Below are 17,247 nucleotides of genomic sequence, written 5' to 3' on the forward strand. Positions count from 1 at the left end.
TGTTGTTGTTGTTGTTGTTGTTGTTGTTATTATTATTATTATTATTATTATTATTATTATTCATATTCTTATTATTGTTGTTGTTGTTGTTGTCGTCCTTATTATCCTTATTATTATTATTATTATTATTATTGTTATTATTATTATTCTTATTGTTATTATTATTCTTCTTCTTCTTCTTCTTTTTCTTCTTCTTCTTCTTCTTCTTCTTCTTCTTATTATTATTATTATTATTATTATTATTATTATTATTATTATTATTGTTGTCGTTGTTGTTGTTATTATTATTATTATTATTATTGTTATTATTATTATTATTGTTGTTATTATTATTATTATTATCAAATTGCTAGTTAAAGATTAGTAAAAGTAATCACAATGCATAAACACTACCCTTTTAGTCTTTTACAAAACCACCTTTACACCCCCTTTTTCAGCTTTCTTAGTCTCCGTGCCGAACCCCAACTGGGAGTTTATTTCGTGGACGGAGGGAGTATAAATCAACAACTGCTCCAACAAGATCCATTTCTTCTCAATAAAATCTCATTTTCATGCACTCAAAAATCTCCCCTACACATAGCAACACTGCAAAGAAATCTCAATATCGTAGAACAAATCTTGAGCAATAATCCTCAGCTGGCTGAGGAATTAGACTCCCAGAAATCGTCGCCTCTTCACATCGCAGCAGCAAAAGGCTACGTAGAAATCGCCTCAATGTTGCTATTGGAAGCCCCAAACATGTGCTGGTCACGTGACAGCCGCGGCATGAACCCTATCCACGTGGCAGCCATGAACGGCCATGTCGAGGTGCTAGAGAAGCTCGTTGAGGAGGATGGGTTTGCTGCTATGGAGCGGTTGGATCGCGGAGAGACGGTGCTGCATTTGTGCGTGAAGCATCGTCAGCTTTGGGCGTTGAAGGCTTTGGTGGAGAAGTTGGGGGAGTTTGTGTGTGCAGAGAATGATGATGGAGAGACAGTGTTGCATTTGGCTGTTAGGTTCAGACAAGTTGAGGTAAGAACCAAGATTTTTTGCAAGCTTCATATTTTTATATAGTGATAGGCATAAGAGGCATAGATTAGATAAAAAAGTAAGACCAAGTCTTTTGCAAACTTTACATAGCTAGGGATTTGGATAAGAGACATAGGTTAGATAAAAAGTCTGACATGCTAAATGTCTATATTCTTCATGTCCACAAATATACATATATAGGGGTAATAATCCAAAAAAAGAAAAATGAAAAAAAAGAAATCGAACCGAGCTAAACATATTTTGGTTAAGAGGTGGTCTCATGTGCAACCGGTTGCATGGTTGTACAGGACCCAGATCCTTACTCATATAGAGTATCCTGACTCATATAGATATAGTAATTTCATATCAACTGATAAATACAATCCGATTGCACCATGCAATCAGTTGCATAGGAGTTTTTGTGTTTGATTAAAACGGTTTTGTTTATTTGGTTTATTTGAATTTGGTCGGTTTGGCCTAATTTCTTTTTTTTTTTTGAAGGGGGTTTGGTCTAATTTCAATCGAACAGTTTGTAAGAATCGAAATATAATTATTCATATGAATCAGTTCATCTCCGAACAAGTGTCGCGTATTATCTAAAAATGCATATCAAAGAAGTAGGTAAATTTACTCCTATTGCGTTTAATTATTGTGTGGCATGGGAAAAACATGCAAAATCATCGCGGTATTGGAAAACAAACCAAAAAGGGTGATTTTGGCAGTTTAACATAATTTTTACATATAGACTTTTGAAATAGGAAACGTATTTAGGAATAGCACTATTTTCAAAATATGACACTTGTTTATTAATAGAGGAAGTCTATACACACAGCTTTTTAGACCAAATTTGAAAACTTTGACTTTATAATCAAATTTAAATTCAACAAATTGAATCATCCCAATCCCTAAAATTGAAGCCCTAACTTTCTTCCCTAATTGTGAATCACAATTGTGAATCATCCCAATCCCTAAAATTGAAGCCTTAACTTTCTTTATTAGTAAAATTAAAAATTAAAATAAAAAGGAAGCAAAAACAGAAAATCGTCGTCTAGTTGTTTCTTGATTATTTCAGTTCAGTTGTTTCTTCATATAAAATTTGACTGAATGAAGGGAATACTAAAAAATTTGCCCAAGGGAAGGGAGCGGCACAGATTTTAATTATAAATGTCGGTAAAAAAAATTATTTGATAATGGGGTCATATATAAAAATAGTATTAATTTAAACAGTTGTAATTGTAAAGTTCATGGTGGACCCATATAAAAAAATAGAAAGTAAAGAGATCGGTTCAAACTTTTTGGGGACACCTCAAAAAGGAAATTGGGGCAAACTTTTTTAGGATGAAGGGAGTATAATATAATTGATAAAATAATAGCTTCATAAAATAATTTTAACTCGACCCTGCACTCTAATCATTCAATTTGATGATTAATTATCACCTCAAAGTTAAGTTAGTTATTTAATCATCATCTAATTCATAGTGCCCTTAATTATGAATTTGGTTTGTCCTTAATTTTTAGCGTATTTGCAGGATTATACTCCTTCCGTCCCATTAGTAATGTCCATCTACTTTTAGCCACGTAAATTAAGAACAATATAGTTAGTGTATACTGTAAATTGGTAGAATGTATTCAGATATTATTTTAAGTGAGTTAGTGGGTTGGGCCAACTGTTAATAATAATATAAATAATTATTTTTTTACTAAAAAAGGTACCGGACATTACTGGCTAGTGGAACGTTCTAGTAATTGAGATATTACTAATGAGATGGATAGAGTAAAAAAAGAATATTTCTATTGTAAGTCTCTCTAAACAAGTGTCATATAACACAAAATTACACATACCAAGGACGAGTATTATTTTATATGCATAGCCTTAATTATATTTCCTAATTTCAAGATTTCATTTAATTATAAATATTAAGGCACGGGTAGAATTGAAAGTTTAGCTCAAAATTATCATTAAATTGACAGGCGATTCGATACTTGGTCGAGAGCACCAAAATAGACAAGAAATCAAAGAACTCTAAAGGGCAGACGCCACTAAAACTCCTGAAGCAGATCATTTCCCACTCCGCAGGATCCGACAAAACAACCACAAAAATCAAAGAAATCCTCAAATCTCGATCCACCAACCAACCCTCCCAAACCCCACCGGTGGAGTGGCTCACCAAGAAGCGCGACTCCATAATGGTGGTGGCGATCCTCATCGCCACCATGGCCTTCCAGGCCGCCGTCAGCCCCGCCGGCGGCGTGTGGCAGGACGACACGCCGCAGCACAGGGCCGGGGAGGCCGTGATGGCCTACAACAACCCTAAGATATACAAGGACTTCATACGCTCCAACACGGTGGCGTTCGGGACGTCGCTCAGCACGATATTGCTGTTGATCAGCGGTTTGCCGTTCAAGTACAGATTCTTCATGTGGGCCCTCATGGCGATAATGTGGGTGTCGGTGACGGCCCTCGGCGTCACGTATGGCTCTTCGATCACGGTGGTGACTCCCAGATTTGCTAGGCATTCGCTCAGCCAGGTCATCAAGACTGGGATCAGTGTTTGGAGCGGTGTGATGGTGGTTTTGCTCGTCGGGAATATTCTCCGGCTGCTGCTCCGGTGGCTGAGGCGCGCCGGAGTGGGATTGTGGGCATCGGAGACATGTTTCGTGAAATCTGTTCGAGTTTAGGAAAGAGACAGTTAAAATAATTGTTCTTGTCTGTGTTGTATTCGTCAGAATCTATATCATATACTCCCTCCGCCCATGATCAATGGTCTTTATTTTTTTCGATGCGTGTAGATGGGTGTGTTGTGAGTGGAGTTTGAGTCCCACAAGTGATTGGTACGATGGAATGAAGGTGGGAATGCCTACCTTCATTCAATTCCATTCCCACATCTATGGGAATCACCATTCCTTCCACCTACCATGATATTAGTCATTCCATTTTATTCTTAATCCTTCTAAATTTATCTTTTGACACGTAAATTTATATGAAACATGTATTATTTAAAAAATATTTTTTTGAATAAAAAAATATTTTTTAAAAAAATAAAATATTATCAACTTTATATAAGCAATAGTCTAATATATAGATTGAAATTGATGCAACACATTATACAATCATATACATGGATTGATATTAATAAAATAAAATTATTTTATTTTATTCCTAAACTTTATTTCTAGCTACCAATTATAGTAATTGAATTAGACAAAGAATCACAATTCCATTCATTTGATATTCCTTGTGGATACCAAGCATGGGAATCACTAAAATTTATTATTCATTTCTCACCCTCATTCCATTCCTACTTCCATTCCATTCTACTCGTATTCCATTCCAGCATACCAATCACCAATAAATGTGTTACTTATATAGAGTATTATTTAAAAATATGTGGTGGAAAAGTGGAGTTTGGGCCGGTCCCACATTAATAAATTATTGGTGCATGCATGGCACTATTGGCAATAATAGTGTCAAAAGTACCAATTTACTTAGATTTTTATTTATTTTTATTTTTTTTCGGTTGTGGTACTAATAGTGCCATGTGTGCCTAACTCCGCGCAAATCGAATCCGGTCCGTCCTAATTAAGGACAAAATAGTCTTAACACGTAATAAATGGTCAAATTTTGTGTTTTTTTAATTAGTGACAAAATATTGTGTTTCCTTTTTCAAAATGACTATTAATCAAAAGCGCAGCCTTAAGGCCCTTAACAATATATGGATGCTTCGCATATTAATTCAATAAATAGGATAGATAGTGCGGATGAATGAATCACAATAAACAGGCTCGTCGGCAAAGTAATCCCGATGAAGCCGAACTCCCCTGCTTTCACGATCACGAAGAATATATCTCCACTTTTTTTTCCCCTTAGGATGATCAAAATTAATAGTAGATGTCACTTGCATGAAGTTGGAGGCAAGATGCATGAAGAATAATCCGGGATTGATATCCGGATTAGAAAAGGAAGGTGATCTTGATTTGGAACTTCTTCATCGTATGAATTTGATGAAGAATTGTTGGAAGAGGAGTTGGAAGAAGACATTGTTGGGGGGGGGGGGATTGGGCCGTGACTAGCAAGGACCTTTTCACACCTACTCGGAAAGTTCTAGGACAACGCATTCTACCTTATCAACATTATAAAATTCAATCTTCAACATTCATATTTTATTCATCGGTGCTCTCGAAATTCAACATCGATCAGTGATCAGCGGCAATTAGTTTGACAGCAAACATATGACTAATTAAATTAATGGCGTGCATAAAACAATCTGTATCCGACAATTGCAGCTTATTTAAATGAATTGTGCAGATGGCATGTTAGGTGCATAGTAGTTACTCTAATATGTTTTTTGGATCAATAGTTGCACTAATAATTTACTAAGCCAGCTGCAGCATATTTTATTGATTTCAATAATGCTGCAGATGACTTGTTCAACTATTTCTGCTATAAAAAGTTTCAATTCTCAATTGTGGAATCATAATACCAGATTGGTTAATTGTCACGACCGGCCTTAATTAGGGATAATTAAGTCGGGAAACCATGACTGGGGAAGGGAAATTAAGAAGCGGGTTTAGAAAGGGGTGCATAAAAGAATACTCAAAGAGCTTGAATACGCGTGAAATATTCCTTAAAAAGGAAAAAGACATAGTTAGGGGCTTGGCTAAAACATTATCAGAGTTTGCAACGGAAGGCGTAACTGAAATAATCAGTGTTTACAGCGGAATGCATAACTGAGATACATGTATGAAGACATGTATCCTTTCTGAGCCTACTTTAAGTTCGACAAAAACTCCACTCAGCAATACTTCATCGCCCATCACAGCTCAACCTGCACAAACATAAACATCGAAGGGCTAAGTACAAGAGTACTTAGTGGGCAGTTGCCAAACATATAACATAACATCAACAACAAAACACAACATCGCATAAGAGGCATAAGTTTCTTTCAAATTCTTTGCTCATTAAACATTTCCAAATTCATAAATAGCATGAGCGCATTCTTCATCATCAACAATCATAAACAAGCATCGTGTCGTGGAGAAGGCCTTCCCCAACGAACACGGGCATCGCACCGTGAGAGGGGGCCTCCCTCAGCGGTCACGGCATCGTACTATTGAGGGAGGCCTCCCCCAATAGACGCTGTAACACTGGCATACTGGCATACTGGCATCGCGCCGCGAGAGAGGCCTCTCTCAGCGGACACGGGCATCGCGCCGTGAGGAAGGCCCTCCTCAGCGGACACGGCATCGTACTGTTGAGGGAGGCCTCCCCCAACAGACGCAAGCATCAAACATAAGCATAAACTTATCAGCATAAAGCATTCAAGCGTAAATAAGCGTAATCAAGCGTAAATTACATAGGCGTAAATCATTTAACGTGCAGCATAATAAAGCTTAACTCATTTAAGCGTAATAAAGCATACCACACTTGAAGATCCAATTTGCATTTTAAAAGCATAACACTTGCATAACATCTTATTTACGCGTAAGAAATTGCCCACCTGATAGCAAAGTTTTGCTAAGGTACTCTAACTCCTTGTGTAGTTCTTACTCTCGCGCTTGACCTTAATCACGAGAATATAAAATAAGACATTGCCTCGAGGAAAATTCTTAATTAATGAGAAAGCGTAATTTAACTATGCATGAATCTGGTATGCATGAACTAATACTCTGAGCGATAATCGGGAATTCTACTATTAATCCTCGTTAATAGATTTAGCTAATTCTCGTCTAGCGCGGTCGAATAAAACTGTGATTCTTCCTTCCTCATTGGAATATTCTAGTCGTGAAATAAACCTCGCATTTGTACTTGATTGAAAAAGGACTAACTCGGCTTTAAACGAGGTGTGACCTTGTAGAAATTATCAGGCTTTTCGATAGAAGCATCATTACTAGCGTAACCTCAAATAATTAATAGCCTCAAAAGAGAGTAGCCAATTAATTAAATAAACCAGTGGCTTAAATGAAATAAACAATAATGGCTTGCTTTAAAGTCGGAAGTCCAAAAACATTAATTAATAAACTGGGCGGCTCATTACTGAATACGAATCGGCTCACCCACTGATAAATAATTGGGCTCCATCAAAAATTGATACTGCTAGGCTTAGCTCAAAGGAGTAACTTCAGCTCAAGCTTTAAAAGAATTAAAGCCCAACTTAAAAAGTCTTCGACCCAAAACAATTAAAATAGGGGTCCAAATAATAATTAATGTGGACTGAAAAGAATTAATCTTAGCCCAAAAAGGCAATTTAATCGGCCAAAATGATGAATTAAACTGGCCCAACGAAATATAAATGGGACTAGAATAATAGCCCATCATAAAATATGCATCAGCCCAACTCCTTAAATAAATCAAGCCCAATAGAATTAATGAAAAGGGCCAATTAAAATTAAAGACTGGCTCAGTTCGAATTTAATGAAAGCCCAATCAATTAAATTGGAAGCTCAATTCCTTTAGAATAAAACAAACCCAAGCTCAAATAATTCGGCCCAAATAATATAGATAAAGGCCCAATTCGAATTTAGATGTGAAGCCCAAGCCATTAAAATTCAAGCCCGAAAATTAAAAGGGAAAAGCCCAAACAATTAAAATATATCGGCCCAACTGATAGCCCAATCTCTCTCTCTTTTCTAATTCTCGGTCTCTCTCTCTTTCTCAAGATTCAATCTCGCCTTTCTCTCTCTGGAAGAGCCGCTCAAGACATCTCTCTCTCTCTCGCCCGCTCTACGCGAGCTCCGCCGCGAACCGCTCCGGTGAGGCCGCGCCGGCCGAGCTTCTGCTGCTGTCTCTCTCTAATCCCAACTCAAGGAGCCGCTCATCCCTCTTCCTCAAAGCTTACGCTCGGCATCCTCAAAACTCTGATAGGCTTCACCTTCTCCGGCTAAATCTGGCCGGCTGCGCCTCCTCCGGCGTTCAGCTGTCATCTGCTTCGGTTGGCTTCGACCGGCGACGAGTCTAACCCCGGCGCCGTTCTCTCTCCTCCCCCCAGAGCCCCAAAATCGAGCCCTAAAATCTGGAACACCGCTGCTACTCCTTCGCCCGGAATCCGGTGATTCAGTCGGCGTTGGCCGTACTCATCTCTCCCTTCGTCTCAACCATGAATTCAGTCAGCGCCGGTCGTTCTCTCTCTTGGCCAAGATCTGATCGGCCTCGGCTTCCGACGCGTCAACCCCAAAGACGTCCTCTCTCTCGCCTCACGCGGAAACCAAAGACGAGCCCTGAAATCTGGAATTCATCGTTGCCGCTGTTTCTTCGTACGAATCTGATGGCTGGTCGCCGTTCTAGTGCTGCTCCGGCCTGGAGTCGGTCGGCTTCGCTCACCTTCTGCTCCGGCCGTGCAGTGGTCGTCGGCTCTGGTAGGCCTCGAATTCAGCGTCGTCTTCTCTGTTCCTTCGGTTCATTCGCAGAATCCCATGGAGCCTTGAATTCCTGGCGAGTCGCCGCTGCTGTCACGCCATTGTCTCGAATCCGGCGAGTCAGCCCTTCTTTCCGATGCCGGCAAGACGACGAGAGTTCGCCACTTTCCTTCTTCGTTTAATGGAACAGGTTCGACCCAAAGACTCCCCATTTTTCCCCAAATGCTAAGTTCAGTAATACTCTACTGTGAAGAAGAACTTCTAGTTTTTGGCAGTTCATAACTCAACTTTCTTGGTTCCTATATTACTAAATGCGAGATATCAATACTAGGCATGTGATTGCATCTGTTTGATAAGAGTTCTTAATGCATTTGTCTCATGAAGAACATGTATATAAACTAACTTCCTGTGATTGCTAAGTCTCTTTATGCATACACTCATCTGTATACTCTGTATCTTTATTCAAACATGTGATTGATGGTATGATGCATGCACTGGATTTGAATAAGCTGAGCTTAGTATAATACCTTGATGTCTAACTGTTGGTTGGCTGTTGTTGCAGAGTTATATGAACTGGAACTACTGAACTTGAGAACTTGGCAGGAACAAGCTGGGATTGTTCTTTGGTACTCTGTGAATGAGCTGAGTGAGTATTGTATTATTGCGTGTGGTGGGGAAGGAAGTAAGTGGAAAGTTTGGTGGAGAAAAAGGGTGGTGGAGTTGGTAGAGTGCAAAGGTTGGTGGCTGATAGTTGGTGGAGTAAATACGTGTACATCATTAGCAAAAGATGGAAATAAAAATTTTATCTAAACTTTAATTGATTGAAGAGCTTTTGCTTTTGTAATATACTAGCCGATTTTCCCCAAGCTGGGAACTAGACTGTAATCTGTGAACTGTAAATAAATACTGGCTTCGATTTTAAATCATCGCATTTCTGTATCTGCTTGATATCTTTTTCCTTGCCTGCTAACTTAATAAACTGTAATATAACTTAAATTAAATCCGTAGATTTAATCTGCGTTGCAGTCGGAATAATTTCTCGACTTCTAGTAGCACTAATAAAATATAATTGCTTCTGTTTTTCGATTAATAAATAATATGACTTTGCTAAGTCAGTTATAACTTGGAAATAATAATTATTGAATGGCTCAATAATCCTCGTCGCGTTTTTCTCATACGTTATAAAAGTATAAAGCTAAAATAATAACTCCGTTTCTGATAAAAAAATCAGAACCATAAACTGGATTCATTTATAAAAATTGCATTTACTAATTTTAATCATAATTAAAAGAGCGGGCTACTACATTAATTGTCATCTTTCATCTTCGATTATCTTTGAATGAAAGATTGGTTGCCTTCTTTCACCTCTCAAATATCATCTTATATATTTTCATTCACACTTCCCATAAATATATACATTCTGTGTCTGCATTCAAAGAGTTAATCATGGCAGCTTATGGAGCTCTGGTTTCTCTTATGCATATCATAGATAGGATAGAGAATCATCCTTCCCCTCCAATTTCTCTCGACAATCAACAAGTTGAATCTCTTACTGAAAATGTTACCTTCTTGCAGGAATTTCTTGATGGTTATATGAATATCTCCCCAGTCGTCGATGACCATGAAGCGGATCTATTGGAGCGTCGCATTGTTGATGCAGTTTATGCATCTGAGGATGTCATTGAATCACAAATTGTGGTTCAAACTGATAACCGATCCACAATTCGTGGGATGATGTCCAGTTTCATCAACTTGTTTCGAGCTCTGTGTAAATGCGCAACTATTGAGGAGGACTTCTATCACGATCTACAAGAAGTGATAGAAGAAATGAATTTGATCAGGAAGGAAGCCTTGGAGATTGCAAACGCAGCTGATCAACTGCAGAGAAAGGTATCCTCAACTCTTGCTGGCTCCTCTTCCACTGTGAAAGAAAGCATGATGGTGGGCTTCGACGAGGTGTTACTTGAAGTGCTGGATAAGCTCACCAGAGGCCAACTCAGTCGCCAAATCATCCCAATCATGGGGATGGGCGGCATTGGTAAGACCACTCTTGCCCGACATGTATTTGAGCATGCGCTTGTTAAGGAGCATTTTGATATTTGTGCTTGGACTACAATTTCTCAAACTTATAATGTAAGAGAAACACTTAGAGAAGTTCTTTTCCAAGCAAGTGGAAATTCAGGTGGTGATCTGAGTGAGGGCGAATTGGGATTAAAACTATACCAGTATTTATGGGGTAGGAGGTATCTCATAATTATGGATGATATGTGGATTATAGATGTGTGGGACAAGATCAGGTCTTCCTTTCCTGATTGCAATAATGGGAGTCGAATAATAGTAACAACTAGGCTGTCAAACTTGACTTCGCAGTTGGGTGAGTCTTATGGCGTTGGTATGAAATTTCTAGATAAGGCTAGTAGTTGGGATTTGTTTACCAACACTGTGATTGGGGGAGAAAGTCTTCCACCTGAGTTGGAGGATATTGGAAAGAATATTGTAGAAAATTGTAAAGGGCTTCCTTTATCGATTGCTACAATTGGAGGTCTTTTGGCAAAATCTGAGCGTACTAGAGAATATTGGGTGCGTATTGAGCAAAATTTAAATTCAATTGTGATTACGAATAATGATGAATTTTGCTTGAAAATATTGCGAGTGAGCTATACCTATCTGCCCAACTATTTGAAGCCGTGCTTTTTGTATATGGGTGTTTTTGAGGAAGATCGTTCAATTCGTGCCTCAATGTTGAAGAAGCTATGGGTTTCAGAAGGATTTTTAAAACCCGTGAGTGGAAAATGTTGGGAAACAATAGCAGAAGAGTACTTGAAGGAGTTGGTAGATAGAAATATGATTTTAGTTGATAAGTTGGGGTTTAGTGGAAATGTAAAGTTTTGTAAGATTCATGATTTATTGAGGGACTTATGCTTGAAAGAAGTTGAAAAGGAGAGGTTTTATCATATCATAGAAAAGTCTCCTTCAGTGATATATAACGAACCTCGTCGGGTTGTTTTTCAAAATGTTGGAAGTAGGGTAATAAGTGAAATCTTGGGATCTTTGTCACATGCTCGTTCTATAATATGTAATGACGACGGGATAAACTTTGAAAGGTCTCACAATTTTAGATTGTTGAGAACATTCAAAGAGTATGATAGAGATACACGTCAACTTGGAAGTGGTGATCATTTCCTAGGCGATGTTTTTCAATTGGTGAACTCACGACACCTTGCTGTCAGAGTTAATTGGAAGTCCAAATTCCCGTCTTCTATCAATTTGCTTTGGAATCTATATACGTTAATAGTTGCTCAGTCTTCATTCGAAATGTCTTCGCATGAAGTTGTTGCACCGATTGAGATTTGGAAATTGCATCAACTTAGGCATCTCGAGTTTGTAGAAAAAGCATTGATTCTCCCAGATCCTCCGAGTGATGATATCGTTATCATGGAGAATCTACAAACGCTCAGAGGAGCGAAGAATTTGTATTTGAATGAGGAGGTGGTTCAGAGAATTTCCAATGTCAAGAAATTGCATCTAATTTACGAAAGGGGAGATATGAACGGTTGTCTCATCAGTTTGAGTGAATTGAAACAAACGGAGAGAGCAAACTCTTTCAGCTATCTTGAGTGTCTGAGTAAACTGGAAAAATTGTACTGCCACTTCTCTTTTGATTATGGATATGCTGAGTATTTTCAGAGGATTAGTTTCCCACACTCCCTCAAGAAGTTGAACTTATCTCTCGATTACTCTTATCATGTGGAGTTGGTAAAGATATTGGAAAAGATAGGGTGGTTGCCCCTTCTTCAGAAGTTAGTATTAAAAAATGGTATCTTCAAAACAGGCAAGTGGGACACTATCGAGGGTCAATTTCGGAGCCTCAAGCTACTACAATTGGACAATTGTAATGGTCTAAAAAATTGGACGATGGCAGAGAGCTCCCATTTTCCAGTTCTCGAGGAGCTTCGTCTTCAAGGTTTGATGGAATTGGAGGAGATCCCTTCAGAAGTTGGAGAAATAGCAACGCTGAAATCAATTTATTTGGAATATTGCAGTGAATCAGCGGTAGAGTCAGCTGCAAAGATAGTAGAAGAACAACAGGATTTATATGGAGACCAACTAGACTTTCATGTTCGAGCTATAGCAAGTCCCAACTTTGTAAGCTTATAAAACTGTGAGCTTTCGTTATTAGTTACAAGTCTTTCAATTTAAATAACTCATTTCAGAGCACCAACAATGACACACAGTGGCGGATCCAGGGGGGGGCTAGGGGGGGCTTCAGCCCCCTCCCAATTTTTGAGTTTTTTTTTTTTTTTTAATTATAGATATATATATTTATTATTTTGTTTTATATCTATATATATGTGTATATAAATAAAAAAATACAAGAAAAAATATAGTAATACATTATTTATAGTATCCAACTATCCATATTAATTGCTCAACACATTGAGTTGTTACATTTATAGTATTATTTTTATCATTTTTTCTTTCTTAGTTAATTTTTAATGTTAAATTTGAGTCAATTCTAAAGGTAAAAGTAAAATTACTAATTACTAACAATGAAAATTAGTTTATTTGTTTAGAAGATGAAACAATTTTTTTTTTAAGAAAAATGAATAAAAGTACGTTTTTATATGCTTTCAATCTACTTGATGTTGAATTAATTCAATTGCGAACAATTATCTTATTATATTAAGTGATTGTTGAAAAAATGTATGAAATGAAGTGTACGGAATGCTCAAAAAAATTTGCTTCAGGGGCTCCCGCCCCCGAACCCCCGTGTAAATATTTTCAAGCACTGTAGTCCAATAGATTCAGCCCCCCCTAACATTGAATCCTGGATCCGCCCCTGATGACACATTGGGAAACGTTAATGCTTTATCAATTGATGATTTCTAATTCCTGTTTCTTTGATTTAAAACTAGAATGGGTACTGTGAGTATAATATAATAACCAAAGTTACTATTTAATAACCTTATTTTTTGTTTTTGTATGAATAACCTTAATTTGATTAACAAAGTACTAAAACTATATTGTTAAGCTAAAATAAATACCTAATTAAATTTTTTATTATTTTTTTCCTATAAAAAGTTTGACAAATTAAAAGTTTTTTCGTTTTGGCATAAATTTTTAGAGCATAGCTACCCCATAGTGGTGCAATATGTGTGTCACCTCAACAATTAGCTCATTTTTCAACTATCTCATATTTTTCTCACTATAACACTACCTCATATTTAATTATTCATGGACCATACTATCATTATTATTATTTTTACCATATAGAATGCTAAATGTAGAGAGGATGGAGAATGAATCTTGAGCATTAAAATAATTATTGGGCTTCATTTACTGAAAGATGCGATAATTATCGCATTACTGGTTTTTAAACAAATAAAAGTGCAAGTTACTACACCCTCCGTCTGAACTTTTAGTATCCATTTGAGAGTGACACGGGCTTTAATAAAGTTATTGGATGTGTTGCGAGTGGAATAAGAGTCTCATCTTTTATGTGAGACGGCCAAAAAAAAAGATTGATACTAAAAGATGGGACAGAGAGAGTAACATAATATCATGAAATGTATAAAAAAAATGTTAATTAATTAGTATGGACTAAATACAAGCGATGCTCACAAATGATGCAAATGATAGGTAGTAGCATGTCATTCATTATATATACATATACACACATATATGGATAGATTATAACGAGAATTACACATGAACAAACACGTAAAATCATGAATCAATCTGAAATAAACCAATGGATCTGAATTCAACAAACCATAAATTTAAATGACCTCAATGGTCAGACCCGGCCGTGGAATAACAAACGGAGTTTGGATTGGAAAACAACCTCGGCCCAAATACCTAAAATCCATGAATTCGGGATAAACAAATGAATGTAACACATGAACAACTACATCCAACAAATCATAAATAGCCTCAAGGGTTAAGCTGGCACCGGCCGTGGAATAGAAAACGGACTTTCGAATGCAGGCCTGATCACTAGGTGTTGCCGCCATTGACGAGCCCACCGATAAGGCATCAATGTCGAGTAAAACGTGGCTCGGCTGAAGAAGCAAAAAATTCCATAGTTGCCTATGAAGATCGCAACTAATACATAGATAACATGAATAATTGTTCGTTTTTCCCTATGGGGAGTGATCACTATCATTGAAATTACATAGCTAATCCCAATAGATCCTATCGATACCCACATTGTGAGCAAGACGACCATCGTCACAAAGATGTTTTTGGATGGCAGCCCGGTGGTGAGAAGGATTATTGTGATGAGAGATGAAACGAAAGCTGATGTGTTAGCGTGTACGAAGCTTTTGAATATTTTAGGGCGACTAGATGCCATCACAGCTTCGCCGGCTTTGTGGGCCGGCAACGAGTTGTCCTGCCAGACCCCGCCAGGGGGGCTGATGGCGGCCTGGAATGCCATGGTGGCGATAAGGACCACCACCACCATTATGACGTCGCTCATTCTCCCGCGAAACCGGTGGGCTTGCCGGAATAACTCACCCTGTTAGATAGAATTTCGTCGATTCTGACAGAAGTGTCTTGTGAGCTCTCTCTAGAGATTTGCTGCACTGTTTTGCCCTTGGAGTTCGTTGGCAGCTCATATGTTGTGTGGTTTTCTACCAAGTATTGTACTTCCTGAGACAACGATTAAACAGTTTCAAAATTATTCAAAATAATAAGCTATCGTTCAAAATAAACACCATCTTTATTGTTTTTGAGTTACAACTCATGACACACACATTAGCCAATTACTCAAATTTCCAATCAAGTGATTGGAGGAAAAACATCATATCAACTACTTATTATATTCACGTTAATTAAGAGGGTGTTTGATTGAGCTTATAAGCTCTGTAAAATAATTTCTAATTATTTAAGAGTTTATAAACTCCTTCAAAGTGTTTGACAAAATAAGTTAATAAATTATAAGCTTTAAAAATAATCTCCAACAATTAATAAGCTCCTCAAAATTATAAGTTCCTCAGATACAAGAGAGAGAAAGATATATAAGTGTAACAGTTGAGCATCGTAATCGAAGGAAATCATGGCGCACAAATATAAGAGGGAGAGAGACAGGTGTTACTGTTAAGCATCGTAATCGGAGGAACTCGGGCAAACTGGCATTACTACTATATAAGAGAGAGAGAGAGAGAGAGAGAGAGAGAATTGGAGAAGAAGGGGAGAATTATAGACAGTGGCGGGGGTTGAACTTTTACGGGGGTTCGGGGGCGGCAGCCCTCGGGTTTTTTTCAGCATTTCGTATATTTTAGTCTCTTTTTTTTTATCAAAATACAAGCATAAGAACAACATTTTCATGGATTATATAATTTCAATAAATTAACAACTAGTTTCAATACATTACAATTACAAATGTCTCATTCTTTTTTTTTGGAAATATATACTCTCGCTATACCTAATATATTAAATAATTTTCATCAACCCATTTTATATATCTATTTTTACACATATATATCTTGATCTTCGTGCTCAAAAGTAATTAGACATTTGTAATGGAAAAGAGGGAATACTATTTTTTAATTTAATAAAATAAAAAAAATAATACTTAGTTTTATATACTGACTCTAAAAAGAATTAAAATTCAGCTGGGCTTAATTACCTCCTCTCGCCTGAAGCGAACAGCCGAATGCAGCACCATCTCCCCGTCATCATCCTCTACATTCACAAGCTCACCGAATTTGTCCACCAACAATTGAAAAGCCTTAACTTGACGATGTTTGAGGCACAAATGCAACACGGTCTGCCCACGATCCAACTTCTCCGCAGCAGGAAACGGATCTACACCGATCAGCACTTCCAATATCCGAACATACCCATTCATGGCTGCAATATGAACCGGGTTCATACCTTGGCCGTCACGCCACCAGCACATCTCTGGGGCTGCTAATAACAACTCCTCCACGATCTCGACGTTCCCCTGCGCTGCTGCAATGTGAAGAGGAGATGATTTCTGGGAGTCTAGATATCGAGCTAGTTGTGAGTTGATCCTCAACACCTCTCTAACAATGCCTACTTGTCCACGCATCGCCGCTATGTGAAGAAGATTTCTCGAACATGCAAATGAAACTTCTTCAAGAAGATATGGATCTTCTTGAAGCAGCCCAAGAAATCCTCTGACGTCTCCATCTGTTGCAGCAACGTGTAGATCCCTTCTGGCTACTTCTCCAGCCATCTTCTCTAATTTTCTTTTTCCACAGAGACAAACTTGTGTTCGACTTATACATATATTTGTATATTTTCACACACACACACACACAGTAGACGAGCAGCCAACTACAAATTTATTAATTAGTGTTTAAAGAGTAATTACGTGAAAGCCTCCTCGTCTTAATTTTTCTTAATTCATTTATTTGAGTTGTACATGAAAACCATTTTTGAAGTAGTCAAGAGGCGAGGTTCATATTTGTTGGTATCAAATGCAAATCCATACAATAATACCAATGCAGCGGAAACAATTTATAACGCACATACAACCGAGAAACGTCCCCAATCTTAGCAAACAAGAAAATCTCCACAAGTAATCAAGATCATATGCAAGACGATAAATGAGACAAGAGATTTACGTGGTTCGGCAAATGCCTACGTCCACGGGAGCAATACCAATCGTAATATTGAAGAACTCCGACGATTCGCACAACCCGCGAACTCGTCACACAATGAATCGAGAATTACACCCAAGATGAGATCAACCTCTCACTCTCGTACACTCTCAAACCCACGCTGGAAAAACCCTCTTCAAATACCTCACGATCTCTCGTGTATATCACACCCCAAGCTCTCTGTTTTTCTCTCACAGCTCTCTCTTCTCTCTTCTATCGAAAATGAAGAAGCATAAGAATAATGCTCTCTCTC

At 37.8% G+C, this 17,247-nt stretch overlaps 3 protein-coding genes across 3 annotated transcripts; 2 read left to right on the plus strand and 1 right to left on the minus strand.

Annotated features, from left to right (window-relative positions):
* Window positions 1–501: 501 nt before the first annotated feature.
* On the plus strand, window positions 502–3,789 carry LOC130994509 (ankyrin repeat-containing protein At5g02620-like; the record flags this gene model as incomplete). Its single annotated transcript, XM_057919552.1, has 2 exons — window positions 502–1,011; window positions 2,980–3,789. Coding segments are annotated over 2 exons (1,218 nt in total), but the record flags the coding sequence as incomplete, so codon positions are not given.
* A 6,018-nt stretch (window positions 3,790–9,807) lies between these two features.
* On the plus strand, window positions 9,808–12,519 carry LOC130994510 (putative late blight resistance protein homolog R1C-3). The gene has a single exon (XM_057919553.1). It carries the CDS (start codon window positions 9,808–9,810, stop codon window positions 12,517–12,519), a length of 2,712 nt encoding a protein of 903 aa, XP_057775536.1.
* A 2,319-nt stretch (window positions 12,520–14,838) lies between these two features.
* On the minus strand, window positions 14,839–16,567 carry LOC130994511 (ankyrin repeat-containing protein At2g01680-like). The gene is made up of 2 exons (XM_057919554.1): window positions 15,995–16,567; window positions 14,839–15,015 (listed from the first exon to the last, which is right to left on the minus strand). The coding sequence occupies exons 1-2, from the start codon at window positions 16,565–16,567 to the stop codon at window positions 14,839–14,841; spliced, it is 750 nt and encodes a 249-aa protein (XP_057775537.1).
* Between the last annotated feature and the right edge of the window lie 680 nt (window positions 16,568–17,247).

The sequence above is a fragment of the Salvia miltiorrhiza genome, chromosome 7 (assembly GCF_028751815.1).
Source record: "Salvia miltiorrhiza cultivar Shanhuang (shh) chromosome 7, IMPLAD_Smil_shh, whole genome shotgun sequence".
In the NCBI taxonomy this organism is placed as follows: domain Eukaryota; kingdom Viridiplantae; phylum Streptophyta; class Magnoliopsida; order Lamiales; family Lamiaceae; genus Salvia; species Salvia miltiorrhiza.

Coding starts and splice junctions, on each gene's coding strand:
- LOC130994510 (XM_057919553.1), top strand. CDS start 9,808: ATGGCAGCTTATGGAGCTCTGGTTTCTCTTATGCATATCATAGATAGG.
- LOC130994511 (XM_057919554.1), bottom strand. CDS start 16,567: ATGGCTGGAGAAGTAGCCAGAAGGGATCTACACGTTGCTGCAACAGAT. Junction 15,016..15,994: donor TTCGCTTCAGGCGAGAGGAG/GTAATTAAGCCC, acceptor TCGTTGTCTCAG/GAAGTACAATACTTGGTAGA.